The sequence below is a fragment of the Sander vitreus genome, chromosome 22 (assembly GCF_031162955.1).
Source record: "Sander vitreus isolate 19-12246 chromosome 22, sanVit1, whole genome shotgun sequence".
Lineage (NCBI taxonomy): Eukaryota > Metazoa > Chordata > Actinopteri > Perciformes > Percidae > Sander > Sander vitreus.
In genome coordinates this window covers 8620408-8642295 of record NC_135876.1, presented here as the reverse complement: position 1 = coordinate 8642295, position 21888 = coordinate 8620408, and the positions used below count along the sequence as shown (strand labels likewise).

The 21888-nt window shown below is 38.3% G+C and overlaps 1 protein-coding gene across 1 annotated transcript in view; it reads right to left on the bottom strand.

Annotated features, from left to right (window-relative positions):
* Nucleotides 1-10327: 10327 nt before the first annotated feature.
* The window catches only part of olfm3a (olfactomedin 3a), a 19434-nt gene continuing 7873 nt past the window's right edge, over nucleotides 10328-21888 (bottom strand). The window contains exons 2-6 of the mRNA XM_078280602.1: nucleotides 15291-15434; nucleotides 14644-14799; nucleotides 13113-13332; nucleotides 11824-11930; nucleotides 10328-11513 (exon numbers count right to left, since the gene is read on the bottom strand). Coding sequence (XP_078136728.1) covers nucleotides 10836-11513; nucleotides 11824-11930; nucleotides 13113-13332; nucleotides 14644-14799; nucleotides 15291-15434 — 1305 coding nt within the window. The 3' untranslated portion in view covers nucleotides 10328-10835. The remainder of the gene's footprint in view (nucleotides 11514-11823; nucleotides 11931-13112; nucleotides 13333-14643; nucleotides 14800-15290; nucleotides 15435-21888) is intronic.

The following is a 21888-nucleotide window of genomic DNA, read 5'->3' as shown; positions in this document are numbered from 1 at the left end:
CGAACAAAGTCATAGTATAGTATGTGGAAAAATGTGATAAAATAGCCATAGTATAGTTTGTCGAAAAAAGTCATAGTATAGTATGTCAAAAAATGTGATAAAAAAGCCATATTATAGTATGTTAAAAAAGTCATAGTACAGTATGTTGAAAAAAGTGATAAAAAGCCATAGTATAGTATGTAGAAAAAGCCATAGTATATAGTATCTCAAAGAAAGTCTGCAAGGACACAGATAAAGGCTCAGACTGGACTGGGGATCGAACCAGGGATCAGAGTCTGCAGTTCCTACTTGCTAGTGCTAGTTAGAGCAGTGCAAAACACTGCCACACACCATGCCACCAAATAACGTAAAAAGTCAAAGTATAGTATATGGGAAAAGTCAAAGTATAGCATGTCGATAGTTTAATGTTTAAATGACGTTTGTAGGTAAAAGTATATGGGAGGAGTGGCATTTTGAAGTGGAAGAAGCCAGAAGAAGATTTGAACATTGCTCCATTGACTTTTAATGTACAAAGAAAAAAGCTTAATATTTCAAAAAGTATAAATGGTAGAAAAAAGCTGAACAATAACAAGCACAAATGTCTTTAAGGAGTTGAACATTTTCATATTTTAATGTTTTTTTTTAGCTGAAGGTATGCAGAAGTTGTAGGCGACCGAAAATTGTACAGAATAATCGGATAATATATATATATAAATATATATATATAAATATATACATCTACACAGGGCATGAAGTTAACTTTTTTGACCACCAGCCACTGTGGGGCAGGTGGATTTTTAAATCCACCTGCCACAGTGACTTTTTACCAGCCAGTTTTTTTTTTTTTGCCTCATAAAGTTGAAAAACAGGAATTGCTGTGTCTCTATGATCCTATCCTGTCCTATTGATGGTAGCCTACTCGTGGACATTGCGCCGTCATCACGTGCTGTAGTAGGGGGGCCCGCCTTGATAATCCTGCATAGGGGCCTGGTGTTGGCTCGTTACGCCACTGCATATAAGAGATGAGATGACTGACAAAATCGGGAGTAGCCTACGCGCACCACAACAACAAAAGAAACACTGGTGAATGTACACCATAACACATGAGTTGTTGCAAAAAAGTTGCAATTTTTATAGTTTTTAAAAATATAAAAAAATAAATAAAAAGGAAACTTGTTTTGGGGAGAATAATAATTATTACTAGGAATTTCTAGGAACCTCAGGATGCTGCAAATGTTGGTATAATATGAAAACGGCTGGTGGATTTATATACAAAATAATAATTTATTGAATTAATCAAATATGAACATATCTGTCACTGTCAGTTGATTGTTGATCTTTACATTGTTACATTGTCCTATCCTGGGCTGGGACACACATTCATATGTATATCTTTAATAAAGTACTTATTGGACTTTAACTTATCATAGCACTTACAATAACGAGCATAGCTGTCCTCAATTTAGGTCATCCTGTACATCTCATCTGTGTTTTGTACTGCATCCACCGTGTGTGATTGTGTGTGTTTGTGTGTTTGTGCGTCAGTCGCGGGGGAAACGGAGCAACAGCCCCGCCCACTGCAGAGAGCCGACAGTATTGAAACAGCAGCCGCTGACTTTAGAGTGAAAAATCTTTACAGCGTACATTAATGTTAAAATGTATACAGGTTGGCAGGACGGTCTGAAATGTTCTGCACGGTCTTTCGCTGTACGTTTTGTTGGTAAATGTGAGATTTTCAAGTCACACACACGTCTCGTTTTCATACCAGAAACATGGAAATTAATTTGACCCATTCTCACTCCCGCTTGGTCAGTGGCTGCACGTGGCATTGCTGGGATTGTGTGAGTAATGAAAATGCGATAGGGGGCCCTGGCTGTCAATCAATGTCTTCCAGTGATGCGGGCCCCTGATTGGACCAGGCCCTCAAGCAACCTGCTTACCAGTAGTTACGCGTCTGAATCATTCAATTCTCATTGGCTACCTGCCAATGTGGCAGGTAGATTGACAGTGTTACCCGCCAATTGCAAAATTCATACTCCACCCCCCCAACCCCTGCGCCCACACACCACCCCACGCCGTCCCACCCCTATATGTGACTACAGGTCTGATTATCAATTAAAAACTTCTTCAGTTTAATTTTTAAAAGCTTATTATTTTGATTTGCTTTTAGCTCAATGGGCAGCTCATTCCATGCCTTAGCTCCCAGGAAAGAGAATGATGTATGGCCAAAAGAGATTTTTCTGAAGTATATTTTACAGTTCCCTGCAATTGTGTTTCTAGTGGACAATCCACTGGCCTGTAATGGTTGCACCATGTCACAGAGAGCCTGAGGTGCCTGTGCATGTGTGTTTTTCCAAGATATTTATTCCGTCAGTTTAAGCATTGGTTAATCAGTCTAAGCATTGGTTAATCTGTGATTGTCTTAATGACTAAACTATAACTAACCTGTGCAACCCCTGTGCTCACAGAACACACACACACACACACACACACACACACAAAAATCCACATTAAATCCACTAAATAATAATCCAATACTTTGTCAACCCTATTCCCCTGTAATTCCATCTGGAAGCGGCTCTACAGATGAAGTTTCAACTCTGTGAAAGACAAAGTTAAGCTACAGTAAGTGACAGTGACATTGACTGCAGGTTTACCCTTTCATAATGTAACAAAAGCAGAGCAATAGCTGAGACAGCAAAGTAAGTAGAAATCCGATGAGAATGTCTCTATACGAAGCATATTGATGTGCTGTAGTTAATCTCTGGCAGCTTGCCATGAAAAAACATTGGCTCTGAAACTATTGCACACCTGTGGGAATAAATCAATGACAGCCGCTCATTTTGTATTAGATTGAATTGTAGGAAAATAATACCATGACTGTTGAATCCCTCGATACAGCGCTGTCTTTTTTCAAATTTCTTTAAGCGGGATTCTAAATGATTCCCGCAAACCTTCCAGTTTTTTTCACAGAGGCACTCATATGGCTTTGTAAGTTTTTCACTCTTCGGTCCATAGCAATTACTTTGATTCAAACAGTTGATCTAACAATAAGAACAGTGGATGAAGCAGGCAATCGGTAAAAACTGTAAAGCTGTTAGTTTTTGCTGCTTTTCAGGTGAGACATGTTTCGCATTTATGAAAGACATTGTTCTATAAAAGCTAATGAAAAAAGCTTCAATAAATCTCTCTGTTGTAGTGAGCCTGCGATACTGCATGTAGTTGCTGTGATTTGTGTCCATGGCTGTTTTTGTTAATTAATTTCCCTCCGTTGGCTCTGCTGTGATCCACATGTTATCACCTGCAATATATCTTTCTGTGCCGCTAATCTGATTTGAAAGCCATTCATCACTAGGTGAGGTCACAACAGATGATAAAACTGCATTGGCAGTGTGGTTTGTGGATGACAACAGAGGAATAATGAATTCATGTTATTACTTTGGACAGTCGGATTCATATTTGTCAACCTGTATTCCATAGGGAAACACCAGGGGATAGATATTGAACAAGTGATGCAATGAAGGTGAAATATCTGTAGTTGCCCTGAGGAATTAATTATGAGAGCGTGTGCAGTTATTTTCTGAGAATAAAGACAAACTGAGCTTCATAATTGATAACAACACCCCTAAAAGATGAATCATTTTATGATTAGATGATAATGATCTATTATGATAGAAACCTGTACAATATCAGTTAAATATCTTGCTCACAGTCAGGGTGGGAACTACAGGGGAGCCAGGGGGAGCTTGGCTCCTCTTAATAAACCCTCCCCTGAAAACATAATTTGTGAAGTTTGGGGAGGTCTCTAAAATACTGACAACATGCTGTTTTTCCTATGCATCTCTGTTTTTCTGTATCTTCATCATCATTGATCAAGCGTAAAATTAGGCTATTATTGATGTATGCATGAGGGTGATTCATCACTAATTCACTTTATTAAAGATCAGCACCATCGAAGCGTTGCTGCGCAATATCAAAAACACTAACTTTAATTCAAAGATCAGAAAAACAACAACTTGTAAGTCCCACTCAGTCTGGTTTGTTGACCCTCACATTTGATGTCTTAATTGTACCAAGAATTAATTGTCATCTGCATTGACACTGCATCTGTATGTGATGATGGGTAACTTTAACATTTGTTGATGAGGACTCGATCATAGCATCGATTATAGGCAGCCGAGCATGCTCTGCTTTTTATTAAATGCTCATAGCTACATTGGTGTGTTTGTGTGTGGTATTGTGGAAGGTTGCTTGCTGCTGTTTAGGAGGCACTTTGGATTTCACTCATTACTTTTGATTTATCGCCTCCTGGTGAATAATTATCCATAACTCTTTAACTAAGTTTAATGTAGGCAAATAAAAAAAAATCTATGTTGTCTCATTTATTTCTTGTTGTAGCCCTGCTTTGTGATTTTATTTAGGTTCTCCTCCACTCAAAAATGTGTTTTGCTTATTGCTTCACTTGGATGTTTCACATTAAAAGGCTGTTTTTATCTGCAGACGGGGAAACCTTTCTCTGTGCTCACCTTAAATCGAGTTTAAGCCTGGTAAGTATGAGCATGATTTCATAATTGGAAGCCAAACATGATCCAGTATGCAACTTACACAATTATAATGTGGAAACTTGGAGCCTACAGTGAACGTGAAGGTGAACTGAGAAAGGATTCTTCAGTGAAGTAGGAGCCATCTTGTGTAGTTAAACTTCTGAAATGAACTACATTTGAATATTCATACATTTTGGATTTGCCAATGAGGTAAAATGTCATTTTTAAGAAATTTTAACAAGGGAACTCAGTTTTTGTTTTATGTCACTTTTTGTGGAAAATCCATGCACACAAAGTATTATATTATGTAAAAGAGTATTTTCATAAATATATGGTGTCACTATCACCCCAGGGTTTAGTTTGTTGTAGGTTAAGCAGTAAATGTTGAGTGACTCTGGGTAATGAGTGCTCTATAAATCCCACTATTAATATAAAATATTGTGCATGCATTATGCATTGTGCAAATGCATAGCTTCCCACTACACCAAGTGTTATGACTGTGGTATGACTGTGGTGATATTGTTTCTTTGGTCTGCTGTGTATGCGTGTGTGCCCTGTGGTTTTTTCTCTCTTGTTTCAAATTTCATATGCAAATAGGTATGTGCCATAGCCGGGAGTTCATGGGTGGGAAGGTCTCATGCCCAAATTCGTGATACAGAGTAAACTGACATGTTTCTTTCAATAAACTATACCACCTTAATGCCTACATTTACTGTGTTGCTAACCTCTAGTCAGTATATAGGCTAATATGAGCCTGTTTCTGTTTATTGCTTGCCCGTTCCAATCAGCTTTGTTTGCTGTTGTGTGATGTAATTGTGCATGCATACTGTTGTGTGTACACATGTCTGGGAAGCAGACATGTTTTGTGAAGGCAGCAGTGATAAGGAGCCAGGTAAACACACTTATCCCCCATGCTGGGCTGGTAGGAGGGTTTATTGATGTGGGGGCTCCAAAGCATTTATTACTTTAATTAAATACATAGCAGTCACTGGACATCTACACAGTGACAATCACTGAAATGGCATTCAGAATGGTCCACTTCACTTTTTTGCATTTGCACAGGATAGTGCTGCTGTGTTATCTGTGACAGTAGATTTTATGAATTTCAGATTTTCTCAAACATGCCTTTCATCTGCTCATTCAGCTACTAAATAATTGTTTAAACCACTTTAGTGACTCTGACAAAGATGTAAGACAGCTTTAGTTTTTCAGCATCTTATTAAAAATCAGTGATCAAGCTCCTCCCAGAAGAAAGCAATAATTCAAGTTATTTTCTCCAGACAATTTTTTCTCCCCATCAGTGCAAGTCAAGAACATCACTCCATACAGTACTGTACGTACAAGTTCAACCGTTTAGGTACAAGGAATGTGTCACGGAAAATACAGGGAAAAAAGCTAAATACCAAAGCTTGCCTATGATTTATACGGAGATCAGCACAAGACCTGGACTTTTCAACATAAAATGAAAATGGAACCTTGCTGATATGCGCTTTCAATTACTTTTGTTTTGGTTAGGTGACAATGAATCACATATTGATACCCTCTCTCTTCTGGGAGCATGGGGAAGAAAATGATGAAAGGTAAAAACATGTTCCACCTTGTTGCTTTATTTCTTCAACCAAATAGAGTTGCAGCTTTCATAAATTTTTTACTTTAAATATATTTTTTAAAGGATAAAGAAAATTACTTTTTTCCTCTTTTTTTGCATTGAGTGGGCTTTTTAAATGGCACTTAGCATCCAGAAACAAATGTTCCTTTAAGATTAATGGCATTCAGCTAAACTTGGCTATTGTGGGTTCAAAAGAAGCTCGTTCATTTAATCTTCAGAGCAAAAGATAATAAAATAAGAGTCAACCGAATCATCTCCTGCAACCTTGTGGCTGTACTTTCAAGGCCAACATAAACTTGCCAACATGTGCCCTTTGAGACATAATGCATCATTCCCCAAGGACTTGACTCATTAGATCATTAAGGGATTTTGATAAATGCTTTCTGTGAGGATATTTCCATGACCGTAGGATTCTGAATAAAAGCTTGTGTCACAGCCAAGGCTGTGTTGTATACATCCTCATGTCTCACTCACAAAATATGGAAAAAATGCAAACATAACCATGGAACGTGGATTCACACAAACACTAAATAACAACATTAAACGCGATGAGTTTGAGGCATGGCTATGGAGCTTTACTTGTGAAACCCCTAGCAACCATGACTAAGTTTCTATTCTTGATTCTAGAAGTGCCAGTAGCCAAAGAAACCATATGAACGGGTATGTTCATGTAATTATAGCTGGTTGTGAAAATGTACCAAGGATTTGTACAGAAAGTGTGTTCAGGAGGAGAGACAGAGAGGTTCAGAGAGCTGGGAAATTTAAATCAGCAATTGATTTACTGCTTTTGGGCGTTCAGTGTTAAACAAGGGTAAAACAGCTTCCAGGCAATCAATCTATTAATAGGATGTAAGCAATGTAATGATTATAATGATTATGTTGCAGAAAGTATCATACTCGTTGATCTTTCAATAATGTTTCTATTCAACCTCTCAGCCCTCTTTTAGCATCAGATAATATTCTCGCTCCGTCACGAGGCATGTCAAGGCAGTCATGTTAAGAGACACAACTTTTACTTAGGGTGACTTGATAATTATGTACCACAGCGACTGACAATGCTGTGAGGTAATTACTCCTATGATGGGTAATTTCCCAGCCTTCTTTCATGGCTACAGAGACAGACAGAAAGAGAGCAAGAGATCGAGAGAGGATATTCCACAAGAGAAAAATTAGCATTTGATTTGGACCGTACTGTGGCACCTAAACTCTCACTTTGCTGAAGTGGCTGTGGTCTTTCATAAAACATATATTACATTAGGGCTTTGGGAAGATGACGGGTGGGATTTCACAAAACAATTAGAATTTATCAAAGAAACTTTAGTGTATTTTGTTGATGTGTCAGCCAAGATAGAAGTTGCGTTTCGTTGCGCAAACAGGAACTAGTTCTGGCAGGTGTTTCCTGCCTACTGTCCTTGACTTCAAGGAAATTACTGTCTCACAAAGTGCAGCACATGCTCATTTAGCTTCCTAGCTTCTGAGGGAATTGGTGTACATCATAAGGCCCTGAGCAATCAAATCTGGGCAGATGACACAGAAAACAATGTAACGCAGAAAAGTGAGTCTGAGTAGAATCCCTTCAAGGTAAATGTTATACAGGGAATCAAGGTAGAAGTTTCAGGGCACCCTAGATTGTAGTCCGTATCCAGGATGAGGTGAATTTGAAATCAATTATGAATTCAGTAGGATTATTGACAGATACCACCCAGTCATTACAGCATGTGAACAAAATTACTTTTCTTGGGAACTTCCATTAATTTAGCTGAAATGCAACAGTGTGCAGCCCTGCAAAGCCACCTCTGGATCAATGAAAAGGAACCACAGAACAATTCCAACTGATCCTCTCTACTGAAATACACAAGAAGGCACTGTTATGGTACAGAACTTGTTCAACTGGATTCCACGTGTGATGAACATTAATGCACTACTGGCATTTCTGGAAAATGGCATTTCATTTGGGAATATAGTATGTATATATGTAGTAGTATGTGACATTACTAATGAGAAGATTTGGAAAGTGTGTGACATGTGAGATGTAATGCTGTAGGTGTGTTGTGTGTAAAAACATGATTTGTGACAGGTATTAGTAATGGGAAGTGCTTTTTTGTAAACCCTCTCCACCCTCTATCATTTAATATGTATTTCTAATGGATATGGTGACATCCAGCGTCATCTTTGGGTGTCGAAGGTGGTTGCATTTAGCCCTCCAATACACTATATGCATCAAAATGTACAACTTTAACATCTGTGATATTACTAAAATGATGGCGCTGCTTACCAGTTAAGAGGAAGGGCTTTAATGTACCTTTATTGTAAAGTGTTACCAACCAGGGTTACAGACTGATATCATGCTATCACTGACTGTCGTACAGTAAGCATAATAACATCACCGAGTTGACATTACTTTTTGCTTCGGTCATATCAAAGAGTAGTGTTTACTTTGCTAATATGTCCATCTGGCAAGTCCATCAGCCAATCTCAACACTAGGTTTTGGGGTTGTACTTGGTTCCAGTGGTCAGCCCTGGCCACACTTGTGCTTGGGTTACATTCCATGATCTATGACCTTAACATTTCTAATCCTCCAAGTGACTACTTGTCATTTGTTGTATTTAAAAAAAGAGGTAACAGTTAAAGCCACTTTCTATCATTGTGCTTACTGTGTCTGTTTCCCACTTGGCACAGCTTCTTTGTCCATTTTTCAGTTTTCAGAATCCAAATGAGCCAAATCAAAAACACATCACAGGTGAGGCCAATAGCCTGAAGCCAATGCAGCCCTGTTCTGTTACAGTGCTATATAGAAATCACTGGAGTGTATCCACCCCGTGTGGTGTATCCCGTGACAGCCGCTGAGCACCGATAAAGATGTGTGTGGTCAAACATGCATACTTTGATCTGCTGCTCCTATCTCTAAGAATAACTACCCAGACATTCAAACAGCCACATGCAGTGTAGAGGGAGGGAGAGTGGGAAGATCAATGCTAATCAAGCTCTCTGCATGAGCCATTTTCTATATTTAATAAAGACCCTCTGATGGGAAGTTTTTGGTCTTTTTACATTGTTATTAGTGGTGCAGTTTGAGATACAATGGGGATGCATGTAATTTTACATGTGACACTTGTAGATGTGATTGCGAGATGGGGAATCAATAAATGAGGGAGAACAGCAGTGAGGGCTGTTAAAGAACCCAATCACATATTCAGGTGATCTTGTAAACCTGCAGACTCAGAGAGGCTGTGCAAAGGCTCAAAAATCTTGATTCTCAAATCAAAAAAGATCATTACAAAGCTGCATTTTAATTGCAGGTACTACCACGGTTATACATTACCTCTAGTCTCTATAGGTGTTTTTTGGGGTCTTTTCTCTAATGTCTGTTAATAGTTAACTTGCTGCTTTTATTAGTGCAATTCTAACTTTCTTCATTTGAATTAAAGGCTTTGTAGGCTGTGTCAGAGGCCAGTCACTGATGTTGCAGTTCCCTGTGATTGCTGAATGGGTTTCATGAAAGTAACAGATTACAGCCCACATCCAGCCTGTGTTTGTTTATGAGTGTGCATGCAAATGTACTTTGCCTCAGGCGTCTTTCATTATATGTGCATGAAAACGTGAGTGTTTACCATTAAAAAAGATAGAAGACCACACTGTGACACATGAAAACATATTATCAGGTACCATAAAGCAAACATCTGTTATTAAAGATACTGTAGAGACATCATGGTGAGGAGAAGGAAATTATAGTGAACGCTGTGAATCATCTTAGCGGTTCATTGCCGCTTCATGCTGATTGAAATGCCAAAGAATGATTCTCAAGGCCTCATGTTGAGAGCAAGAAATCCCTTCCTTTCTCCCTGACAGATACTGCATCATCACTTATATCATTCACCAATATATATTCATCTCTGTCCTTATTTGTATAAATATAAAGAAGTAGGCTTTTATTATGTATATCCATGTTCATCTTTAGGCCCATGATACCTTGCTATGTAAGTATGGGTGCGACTTTTGGTTACAAATCATTGAATGGCCGAGCTGATTGTTATTTCATCAGATCATGGCAGATATACATTTTAACAGCCAAAACCATTTTAATGAAATGTACAATATTTTAATTTTCATGAAAATGCACAGATATACTTTTATGGTTTTCTTTTATAAAAAATACAAATGTTATTTTTCCACAGATACATCCGTAACAGCAATATTTTACAGGCCCATCTTTAAAAGAATCGCTACTATATTTTATAATCAGATAGCTTAACATAGAGGCAAATATGCAGGAAAGGTTGCCTTTAAGGTTTCAATACTTTTAAATAGACTTTTAAATAGACACAAATGCAAACACTGTAAGCAATACAGATTTGCAACAAAAACACTATATCATAGGAAATCACTGTAGACAAAATGTGGACATTCATGCAAAAGCTTTCGACAGTCTTTTGGCTGGCAGACCCAACACATAGCAAATAAGGCATAACAGTCTGATCAGCAGCAATGGAAAGGAGTAAAAAATGTAGAACATGTTTTTCAGTAAAGTATCAAGTCATTGGTGTCCATGCTCAATTCAGCCAGAGCCACGAATTAGAAAAGTTCTAGCGGCAATTAAAGATACCATAGTCCACTTTTGACAGAAGAAAACAGGGTTACTTAGTAGGTCCTTTTTTATATCACAAACGATGGTGCTTTAGTTTTGGTTGGAAAAGTATCATGTTTAAGAGTCATCATCAGTTTTTATGACATGAAAGAGGGTGACATTAAATATTACCTGGTGTCCGTTATTCCAGGCGTACAGTGCTCTCTCTCTGGCGTTGTAGTCAAGCATGGAGATATGAAAGTACTGGTTGTGGAAAGGAATGTCTATGTACTCGTAACTTGAAGTCTTCGTAGAGTAAGCGTAGTAAACCTTCGCTCCGGACAGGTGAGAGTTAGTGATATAGAGCGTCCCACAGATCATGAATGATTCGCCCGCATTCCTTTTGGAGTATTCAGTGTTCCAAGTCTTCATGACCTGTAGGGTATAAGGGTCAATCTGGGAGATGACGACATTTCCAGCATTTTGATTGGTCGCGTACACAGCCCACATTCCCAGTTCGTCAGCCATGACGTCGATGTCGGAGAACCCCCCCCATGTGTATGGGTACATGTTGTGGAAGCCGGCGAACTCCAAAGCTCGCTGGGCCAACACGCTGCCTGTCTCGAAGCTGTACTTGACAATTATGTTGCTCTGGTACTTGTTGTAGTAAAGGGATCCATTGTAGACAATGTGATTGGTTCCGTCCCATTTAAATGGGAGGTTGTAGGTTCGGGAAACCACCCCTGCTACAAAGTCGTCCATCGTCTTGTACTCGCGCACAATCTTGCTGTTAGTGTAACTGTCCATATACCAAACCTACATCAGAGAGGATGAAGAGAATGGGTAGTGAGAAACTCGATATAGCCTGATACATGTCAACCATCAGATATAAACTTTTTCTAACCTCTTTTTTAAATGATCATCTTCAAATAATTTATCTGATTCTATAAAAAAAAAAAGTGCAGAAATGCAGTTCAAAAATGAGAAGTTCAGAAACATCACTACTCTAGATTAGTTAAATCAAAGCCCATTCCATGATAACAGTCTTTACCTACTCTAAAAACACAACACAGATATTGTACTGTACACAGTCCTCGGAAAGCACTCCCCTGCTCTCATAACTCACCCTGTTGTTTCTGGTCAATGCTAGAGGATCAGTCATCCATGCCCCAAACCGGGTTCCAGATGTCTTTATTGTAACAGGTCCAGTGATTTTCATTAATTTCCCACACGCTGTTAATAAAGAAAGGCAGCGATAAGATGGTCTGTGGTGCTTTTTGTCTCTAACTAGATTTCTCAAGCCAATTTCATGCCTGTGCCACCAGAGAGTGTGCCCTCGGTGCATACTAAGATAGCACTGGCAGCGAGCTGCTTAAAGCATAATGGTGCAACTGCTGTTTGTATACTACACAGCTTTCTCATACCTAGCCCATATTTTTCCCTTGTTTTCATTGCACCTAAATACAATGTAAATACAGACCTCACATATCATTAAAGTCTTTAATTATGAGCTGCTACAACAACAGATTTGGTTTGAGCACAATTAGCAAAGGACAGATTTTTACAATCAAATGTAAATGCACCTTTCATGCAAACTCTACCTTTGCCATTTACCCATCTACAGTATACATACAAATATACAATATAAAAGTCAACATATTGCTTTTTCCTAATTTTGTCTTTAATGTGGGTCTTATTCAACCGTGAAGAAAATGATTGTGCGAAAAACACAGCTGACTAACGAATAGCCTGTAGACTTCCCTGTAGAATTATTGGATGCTGTGGTTGTAGATACCAAGTCCAAAAACAGCTCCCCTTTCTGGCAGTTATGAGGCAATTAGGTACTACAGTATGTCACTTTCAGAAGCCTTCTTTAAAAGATTGTGGAACATTTTATTGTTTGAAGAGCCAAAGGCTGTCAATACACCAAATATTCCACAAGAACAAAAATTAATTACTTCTTTTATTCACTGGCATGACTTTGAGGTGAAAACAAATTGCCATTAAACAGTTTTTTCTTTTAAAGGAAACACATTCTTTGTGTGGGATGTGAGGGCAACACAACAAAGAAAAGCATAACAGCAACTGAAAGTAGACTTCTCAAGGTAACCTGCTGTACATAGGTGCAGTTTAATAAACACAGCTACACTCATTTGTGGTCTTTTACTTCAAAAACACAAGGAAGTCCGGCTACAAAGGTTTATTTTAAGATCTACTTTTCTCCTATGGTTATTTTCTTCAGCAGCAGTAAAACAACTGAATACAATGAGCACAAAAAGACACTTGTCATGCAAATACTATTGTAATGCCACTTGTGCTAGTACTATTTATTCACCAGTACCATTGCCAGCACTATCTCTCATCAGACAATTAAAAAAACACTTCACGCTCGCACATGCAGTGTTCACCACTTACTTAGTTTGCCCATACAGCTGCGGAGCCGGCTGTCCAGTCGCAGGACTCGCTGATAGAGCTCATCGTAGTCAAAGGCCCCAACCTCCTCCTGGATGCCTGTCAGCACTGCTGAGAGGTTCCTGATCTCCTCCTTGAACTGGGAAATGAGCGCAGCATCCATCTTGTACTGCTCCAGTACAGGGATCAACGGCTTCAGCTCGTCCATCTTGTCCTTAAGCTCCTGCAGAAGTGACAGTGACAGCAGCAGAAATGGAAAACAAGAGAGAGGTGGTACAATGTGGATAGGTGTGATAGTCAGGGACAAACAAAACTACAGTTTGTTTGAGGAGTGATCCCTGCTTCAGTACATGGTTAATTATTAGTTATCAAAATAATGCACCCATGTACTGGGTAGACTAAAATGCTGGTAAGTGATTAGGAATTGTACATATGTCCCTTGTTGCTCCAGTGCTCCAGGCTAACATGCAGTTGCAAGTGACAGTAAGTCTAGTATTATTAATCATGAGAAAACAGACTGATAGTGTACAGCATGTGCTGTAGGAAACACCCAATGGAACTATAAGCTAACCATGAAGCAATGAACCAATCATTAATTCATTCATTCACCCATCCATCCTCCATGCATTTACCTTTTCAGCTTGTTAAAAATATATATTTATCCGACCTAAAACATATGACATACAATTTACATATGATATTTAGATGTATTGGTGGCCAGCATTCCTTTTTATAAACCATGACTTTGTTTCTGTCCTTGCCATGCTAGTGGTTGTTCCACACAGTTATTTCTTCAATGCTTTCAGTGTCTCTAGTGTTGCAACTTGCCACACTAGAGATATTCCTGCTCCTATACCAGCTGTCCAGTGCAATCCACACAGGGCAATTGCAGCAGCAAAACAGCCGGTGAAACAACCAAAGACGTAAGTGCTTTCCGAATTAGAGAGCTTCTGAATATTTCGTAGAGTATATATTATTTATTTTCAATGACACACAAAAGGTCTGCACACTGACAAAGAAGTTAGGGGGTTAGGTCAGGTGTCATACTATTTCTTGGCCAGGAGCAGTGACTTCCTGAAGTTGCTTTGGACAGAGTCAATCCAGTAGTATCCCCGTTTCCAGTCTTTATGCTGAGCTAAGCTAACCAGCTGCCAGTTGTAGTCTTATATTTACCATAAAGACATGAGAGTGGAATTGATCCTCGAAATGTAATTGTAAATGTTGAACTATTTCTTTAAGCCTAAAACAATAAAGGCTGTACAGTTTCTCATCAATGGAATGTGATGTAATAGAGATTTAGTCTGACTTAGGCCCGTCATTCCCCTGTTTTTTCTAGTCTTTCTGTGCCTCTCTTCTTTGAAATAAAATTGTAAAAATGCCAAAATGTAAGTAATTTATAAAGTTCAATCACACTTGAAAACATGTTAACGGTGTAAATGGCATTCATGAAATGAAGTATAGGAAAAACCAAATGGAAAAGATCTATTGAACATTTGATTAAACCAAACTGTGATTAAACCAGGCTGTAGAATACCTGGAAGTTTCTGGCTATGATGGATTTCCTCTCATCCTCAATCTGTCTGAACTTGGTCCTCAGGCCCTTCATTTGGTTTTCCATCTTCATGACATATTGGAAATCCCTCTGAGTCCGCAGGTTCAACACCTCAATAGACTGAGACATGTTCTGCACCTAGAATAAAACAATGATAAATTATCACCTCAAACAGGGTTAGCACTCCCATATTGGACATTTAGCAGTATAGTATAGTATAGTAGTAGTTAGTATAGTTAAGTCAGTAAGTGAATTGAGGATGCCTTCCCGTCGCTCCTTATTCTGTCTTTTCACTGCAACTAACTGAAAGGCACTTTGATGGGTTTTCCCTGGTGAGCCTGTGTGTGTGTGTGTGTGTGTGTGTGTGTGTGTGTGTGTGTGTGTGTGTGTGTGTGTGTGTGTGTGTGTGTGAATGTGTTACAGGCTATTTTTGAAAAAGAACAAACATGGCAAGCCTGGCAGAGGTATACCTGTATTAAAATGCACATGATAAACATTGTATATTAGGACAAGTATTACACACCTCAAAAGAACAATAAAGCTTATAGAAATGTGTTCCTTTATAATTCCCATCTTTAACAGTGTGTGTGCATGCTGCACTGGGGTGGTAAATATCCCATTGTGCTTACCTTCTCTAGTAGCTGGCGGAGCTGTCTGCTCTTGGCATCTCTGGAGCACAGACTCTGTTCCGGTGCCACCACTGTGCAGATACAGCGCCCATCAGCATCCTGGGCCGAGCTGTACACCTGCCAGCCCTCCTTTGGGCCGATAGTCTGCAAGCACAAACAAATAGATGTACTGTATGCACTAAGGGTAGATCTATATTTTAGATTATGTATTGCACAATCATTCAGTTCATATTTATGTGACACTGGTTCTCTTTGGAAAGCTGTTACGCTCAAGTAATTCTAAGCTCAGCAACAAAGATATACTGCTACAGATGCATCCCACTTTAAATTAACCTAAGCAGTCAGTGCTAAGAGTGGTGCGCAGCTACACACCTTGCGTCAAACAGTGATTTCAACTTTAATGATATAATAATTATCAGTTCATAAATTTAATGTCTGATTGGTCTCAGGTTGGGTCCATTTTGTTTTAGTGTTTATAATGTTTCAGAAATAAAATATAAATTAATCTGTGATGCATATTCTGAAGCAGCTATTCTGCATCCCCAGACTAGTACATCAGTTATTACTTTACTGAGATAATCCCTTTATTACAAATATTTGGGCATCTGAATTGCTGACAAATTCGCAAGCACATATAAATAAATGTAACAACATGTTGAGGGGGAAACTTAACTTATACAGAAAAAAGGCTTTTTTAAAGGCATACTATGTAACTTTTCCCTCTTCGGTCCCCCTACAGGTTGTCTCATTGGAACTACAGCTTGCGCTGCTAACCTTGCTAATTAGAGAGCCTAAGGTTATGATTTCAGAAATTGGCTCATACACTAAAAAAAATTAATGTTGTCATGTTTATAGATGAAGATGAGCATCTTTCTCCCATATTTATTCATCTATATATTTACTGTAACTTTGCCAGGCAGGTTTAATCAGCTGTAGTTAGCTAGCTATCGTTAGATTAGCATTATATTCAGATTTAAGATTACTTTTTAATGTTGACTAGTGTTAAAATAAAAACCATTTAAACCCCGTTAATATGCAAACAGCTTTGTTTCATTCAACCTCAATAACAAATCGGTTTGCTACTTCAGAACCACGGACAGCATCATACACAGTTAGGCTACTGATATATCAGAGCCATGGTTGGGACCATAGATTCCAACAAACAAAAAGGATCAATGAGTCAGACTAGACTAACATATTCAACTAAATATCCCCTCTGCCCCTGCTACTAGGGGATAGAGATTGGGTATGGTAGGTTAACAAGGGACATGCAACTTTGGTCATTCTGCATCCCCCCTCCAATCGCCTACTGTATATACATGATATCATGCTAAGACTGAGGCCAAAGCTGCATCTCCCAGGAAGTCAACACCCTGACCTGTTGATAATCAATGTAGAAGACATGGAAATACAGATCCAGCATTGTTCTAGTATCGTAGTGTAGAGCTAGAAGTACATCCTAGTATTATATGTATGATAAAGATGATGATACAGAAAATGAAAGACTCTTATTTCATTCCAACATACTCCTGTTTGGACACTCAGTTAAGATACTTGAACAAGCAAGGCAGAGAATCGTTATGCTTTATTGGTTGTAGTCACAGCTGTGTGAAAGAAGAAGTAAACAGTGGATGTGCTATCATGAAGCAAGTTTAATGTTTAACTTGCTCCTTGGCCTGAAGTAACGTTAATGCTGGGTTACCACTCCACTGTAGGTAGTAAGGGAGTTAGGCGAGACAAACACGCAGATGCTGTTGTGTTTTTGGTTTTGGAGAGGCTGAAAAAAAGACACCACCCTCTAAACTCGTTATATACAGACTATCACTCTTAATACAGCCCGTGCACACCGCTTGTAGGGAAATCATGTAGGGAAACATGTAGGGAAATCCAAAGCTTGGCAGGCCTGTTGTGCCTAGTTACGGTTGCTAAGCGATTGGATAATCACAGTTTGGGGTAAAGGTTTTAGGAAAGGGTTAATTACCCTGTGTGGGGTGCATTTTCTTTTTTTATATTACCGCATGGGTAAGAGTAGAATATTTATAATGTGCCCATTTGTAAGCAGGCAAAATGTAAGTTTTATTTTATTTATTATTCTTTGAGTTGAAAGGTTCTATTGGCACTACAGTATCTTTTTCAAAACGTTGCCACTATGCTGCAGGGTTGTCTAAAGATAATGCACAACATCTTGCCATTCAGAAAACTAAAGACATGAACTTCAAGTAACTTCAAGTAATTCTTTTCAATTATTCATAGGACCTGTGGCCATGCACTCTAGCAGTGGAGAGTTCGAGCTGACGCTTCAATCAAGAAAAAACAGACAAACAAGCCTGAAGATGCTTTTGTATTCATATAAATATTGATATACTTTGCCACCAAGGACTCTGCGAGTAAACCTTGTCATCCACTATATATCTGAGTGACATATCTGAATAAAAAGAAGGCAAATTTGTAAGAAGGGGGGTTTATGAACAAACAGAAGAGGTGGTTATGTAGGAAAACGGTAGCTGAAAAAAACAATGAAAAGAGGACAATGCTGACAAAGAAAAAGAGAAAGAGGACTTGACTGTCAATTAGGGGGAAAGAGATGAGCGGTATGAGAGCAGGTATGCAGGCAGATATATCTCTACAGAGAAGTACAGGGACAGCAAGCATAAGACGATGAGATGAGTTGAGGGATAAACAGGGAGATGAAGTTAAAAAATAGGTAGATAGATGGCATTGTCAGAACAGTCCATCTCACCGGTGCTTACCTACTGATTAAAAATCACTTGCTAATGCATGCCAACTGTTTCATACATGAGGAACAACATGGTTGATCCCTTGTGGTTTTATAACATTGTATTTTATTTATGAAACTGTGTTGTTGATGAGGCCAGGCTAATTTTTCAATATTTTCTATCTCTCAAGATCAGACTCAAGGCTACAATGGTTTCACAAAGCTACGCGCTAAAGTCTAGTCATTAATCATCCTCACAAAACAGCATCCAGCAGCTCAAAGCTCTGCCAAGCCGCTCAGCAAAGTGTTTCGATCTCTGCACGGGCATCACACACACACACACACACACACACACACACACACACACACATACATACACACACATGCATGAGTGGTTACATACAGCATGTACTGCACACATAATATATATAATAATAATAATATAACCAGTTGCCAGAACTGATTCATGTTTCGTCTGTTCTCCTTGATCTCCCAGTCTTTCTTGGCCAGGGATTGACTCATCAATAATAGTCATCAATAATTTTAGAACAAAGTTGCAAACAGACAATATTTTGTGCCAGTATTCAATATTCAACAAGTCAAAACCAGAAATCAACTGCAAAACGTATAACCCCTTCAGGTTTTATCACAAAAAGGATCACTAGCCCAATCAGCACTAAGATGCATTAACCCTTTATAAAATCAGACCAGATTTATTATGTAAATCAATAGTTTACTATGGTCTTAACATATCATGGGTAAACATATCTGGATACTGTATCAACCATAGACTGTTTTATAGCATCAAATAACTAATAAAAACAAAACTTATCAGACAAATGAACACTTAAACAAACTGTTGTATACAAATGTATACTTTGATTTCTTAGATTGGCCCATCTCCCATCCGGTAACATGGAGGAGCGGGGTTTATGAACTATACTGCAGCCAGCCACAGGGGGCGATCCAGATGTTTTGGCTTCACTTCTGTGGCGCTGTCAAGCAATCCATCTTTATATACAGCCTACTGTATCAACCTAAGACAGATTGTATGTGTCATTTCTTATATAGCCTCTAAAATTGATTTTACCTGATTTACTCAGAGCACTTTTTTTGGTAAGCTATTTTTACATCTTAACTTGTCTTTTATCTATTTCTTCATTTGTATCTTTTAACTAATGGGAGCTCTTTTAAACACAAATAACTTTCTTTAGAATGACATTCTGTGCTCTACATTCTAGAAACAAAGACATAACACAATAATAGAAACGCCTTACAATATAACAGTATGATACAATGCTAACGCTAAAATTATGGGGTGTAAAATTACCACAGAATTGCCTCTACATCTCTGTAACTCACCATGTCAGCATATAATCTTCAAACAGGTTCAGATTTGTCACTTTATTAGAAACCTTCATTGTACAATTGTTCATGTTAAAGTATGCACCCAACATCCTACAGGGTTATCTAACATTGGCCTGCTATTTGAAAAACAGGCCTCTATTATTCAAGGATCTAATATAACTTACATACACTTAAAATTATATGACCACAAGTCCAGTAGCCACTTATAATGAATGATCATGAACTATTACTTTTATTGCTGCACACAAGGTCAGTCTCACTTCTACTCCCTATTAATGTTGGGCTTTTATGAGGCAACTTGATTAAACTGTGAATTAGCACTCAAACTTTTCATGCCTCAGTGAATCCAAGAGTGACATTTATAATATGACTGTATCCGTCATCTGGCCACCAAGGAATATCCAAATGACAGGAAAAGAAATGGAAGTATTTTTTTAACATAATAATTTTTTTAACATAACGTGAAATGCTCAATTTATTATCTTGTGGCAAGCCACAGGTTTACTGTTTTGTGTTGTGTCTGTTGGGTTTATTTCAGGACTAGTTTGCTGTAAGTGCTGACTTAGACTATTATTGCTGCCAATTTTATTAGGTGCTATTTAATACCTATATATAGTATAGCCTTTATTGGCCAGTGTATTCATGTAATATGTTACATTTTATAGTAGTATTCCCAGAAACAAAAGATTAAGCAGGCAACTGTTTCTTTCAAAGGTTGTCAGCAAGTTTTTTTTTCAGTCTCAAAATAAATTATATCATTTACAAATTAATATTGGTAGAGTTGCCTGTTTTAGCCAGTTATAGTTGGACTTCCATATTGTCAGTAAGTACATTTTTGTAAGATATTAAACTAAAATAGTAGACATATGTATGTTACCAATAGTATTGGTTTAATTTTGGCAGTAAAGATTTTAAGTGATAAAAACTATTCTATTGTCATTTGTCAATAAATGATGTTTGTAAGTCAGTCACCGCCGATGTTTGTGTTATGTTCTTCTGGACAACTTCTGATTGCTTACAGCTGGCATGCTGGTCAAAGATGGACTTGACTTTCAAAATCTTGGACTACTCAGTACAAACATGCAAAGTCAGTGGTGCACCTACAAAGCGTAAACAATCACCTTAATGAATTGTTCCCTGTGGAAGATAATATTCATGCTCTTCACAGCAGACAGGTATCCTGACAATTACACACCTAATTGAATCCCTTTTCTGTTTGTTGTTCTTTCATCATGTATTTTACTTTGGCTGCTTCACACTTATTTTTGTCCTCATCAACCTTTTTGTGTGATTGAGGGAAAGACGTAGGGGGTTGATGAGGGAGGGAGAGTGAGTAGGGTTAAATGAGTAATATGGTTACGATTCAGTTAGTGAATGATGTCAGGGAGAGCTAGCCGCTGTCATCAAATCTGAATCACTTCCTTTGCCCTCACCCGTGACCGCGAGCAAGTTACGATTACAGTTTTGAAAACACGGGTGATGGAGCCGGAATATTAGGTTGCGTTTGCTTCCTGCTTTACTTTTCATGCACATTTTTCCTTTTGCCTTGCATTCTTTTTCCGTCAATGTTGTTACCAATTGTAGATACAATAGAAAGGTTTTGTATTTAAAATGACTTGCTTTATATACTTTAATATATTTTCCACACCAGTAATTCTTACTACAGTTAAGTAACATTTCTATAAACTCACTGCACTTCACTTTTTACTAATTTGATAGAAGATATTTTGCTGCTCTTTGCACCCCTGCATGGAAACCTAGTTGGACTCAGGAACGATTCTGTTTAGTGCTAAGTGGATCTGTTTTAGCCACTGCCAAGATTTACAACAAGTCCATATACTGTAGCTGACTGTGCACCGTAAACGAATCTCCACCCTGCTCAGTATAGCCCTGGTCTCTTGATCAAATTTTTTTTTTACCAGTCTCATGATGGCTGATTGCATTTCCTATATGAGTCTGGCAATGTGAAGGACTCCCCAGAGGGACTCCACAGGTGAGAAGCGGGCAAGCAAAAAATTAAAAGATTGTCAGTGGCAGTGGCAGAAATCAATCTGTTATAAATACAGTCTAGATAAATAGCATGAGAGGTATCCAACTACCTCAACAGCATCAGGTAGAGCTGCAGAGAGGCAACACATGGACACAAATAAACTAATTCTAAGTAGCCATTATCATTGTTTTTTCACTGGGGTGTAACATATGGAAGTGGAAGCTTACTCTCAGCTGGTAATTCCTCAAGTGGCACCTTTCTTCCCACAGTTCTCAGACATAACTGGAAGATGGAGGTATACAGTGATAGATTGGAAATATCTCTCATAAGTCACACATGCCTTACAACTTTACTCTTAGTCACTATTGGTTTATCTGTGTGCAATACAATACAAATAGGAATTCTGTCCTGTATCTACTTTGCTTTGCATCAACCTGTTTTAAAACCTGGATTAAAACATTAAAATTACCGTTGTGTGAAACTTAAAAACAAATCCCTGTTAATAAATACATTTAGAAACCAAT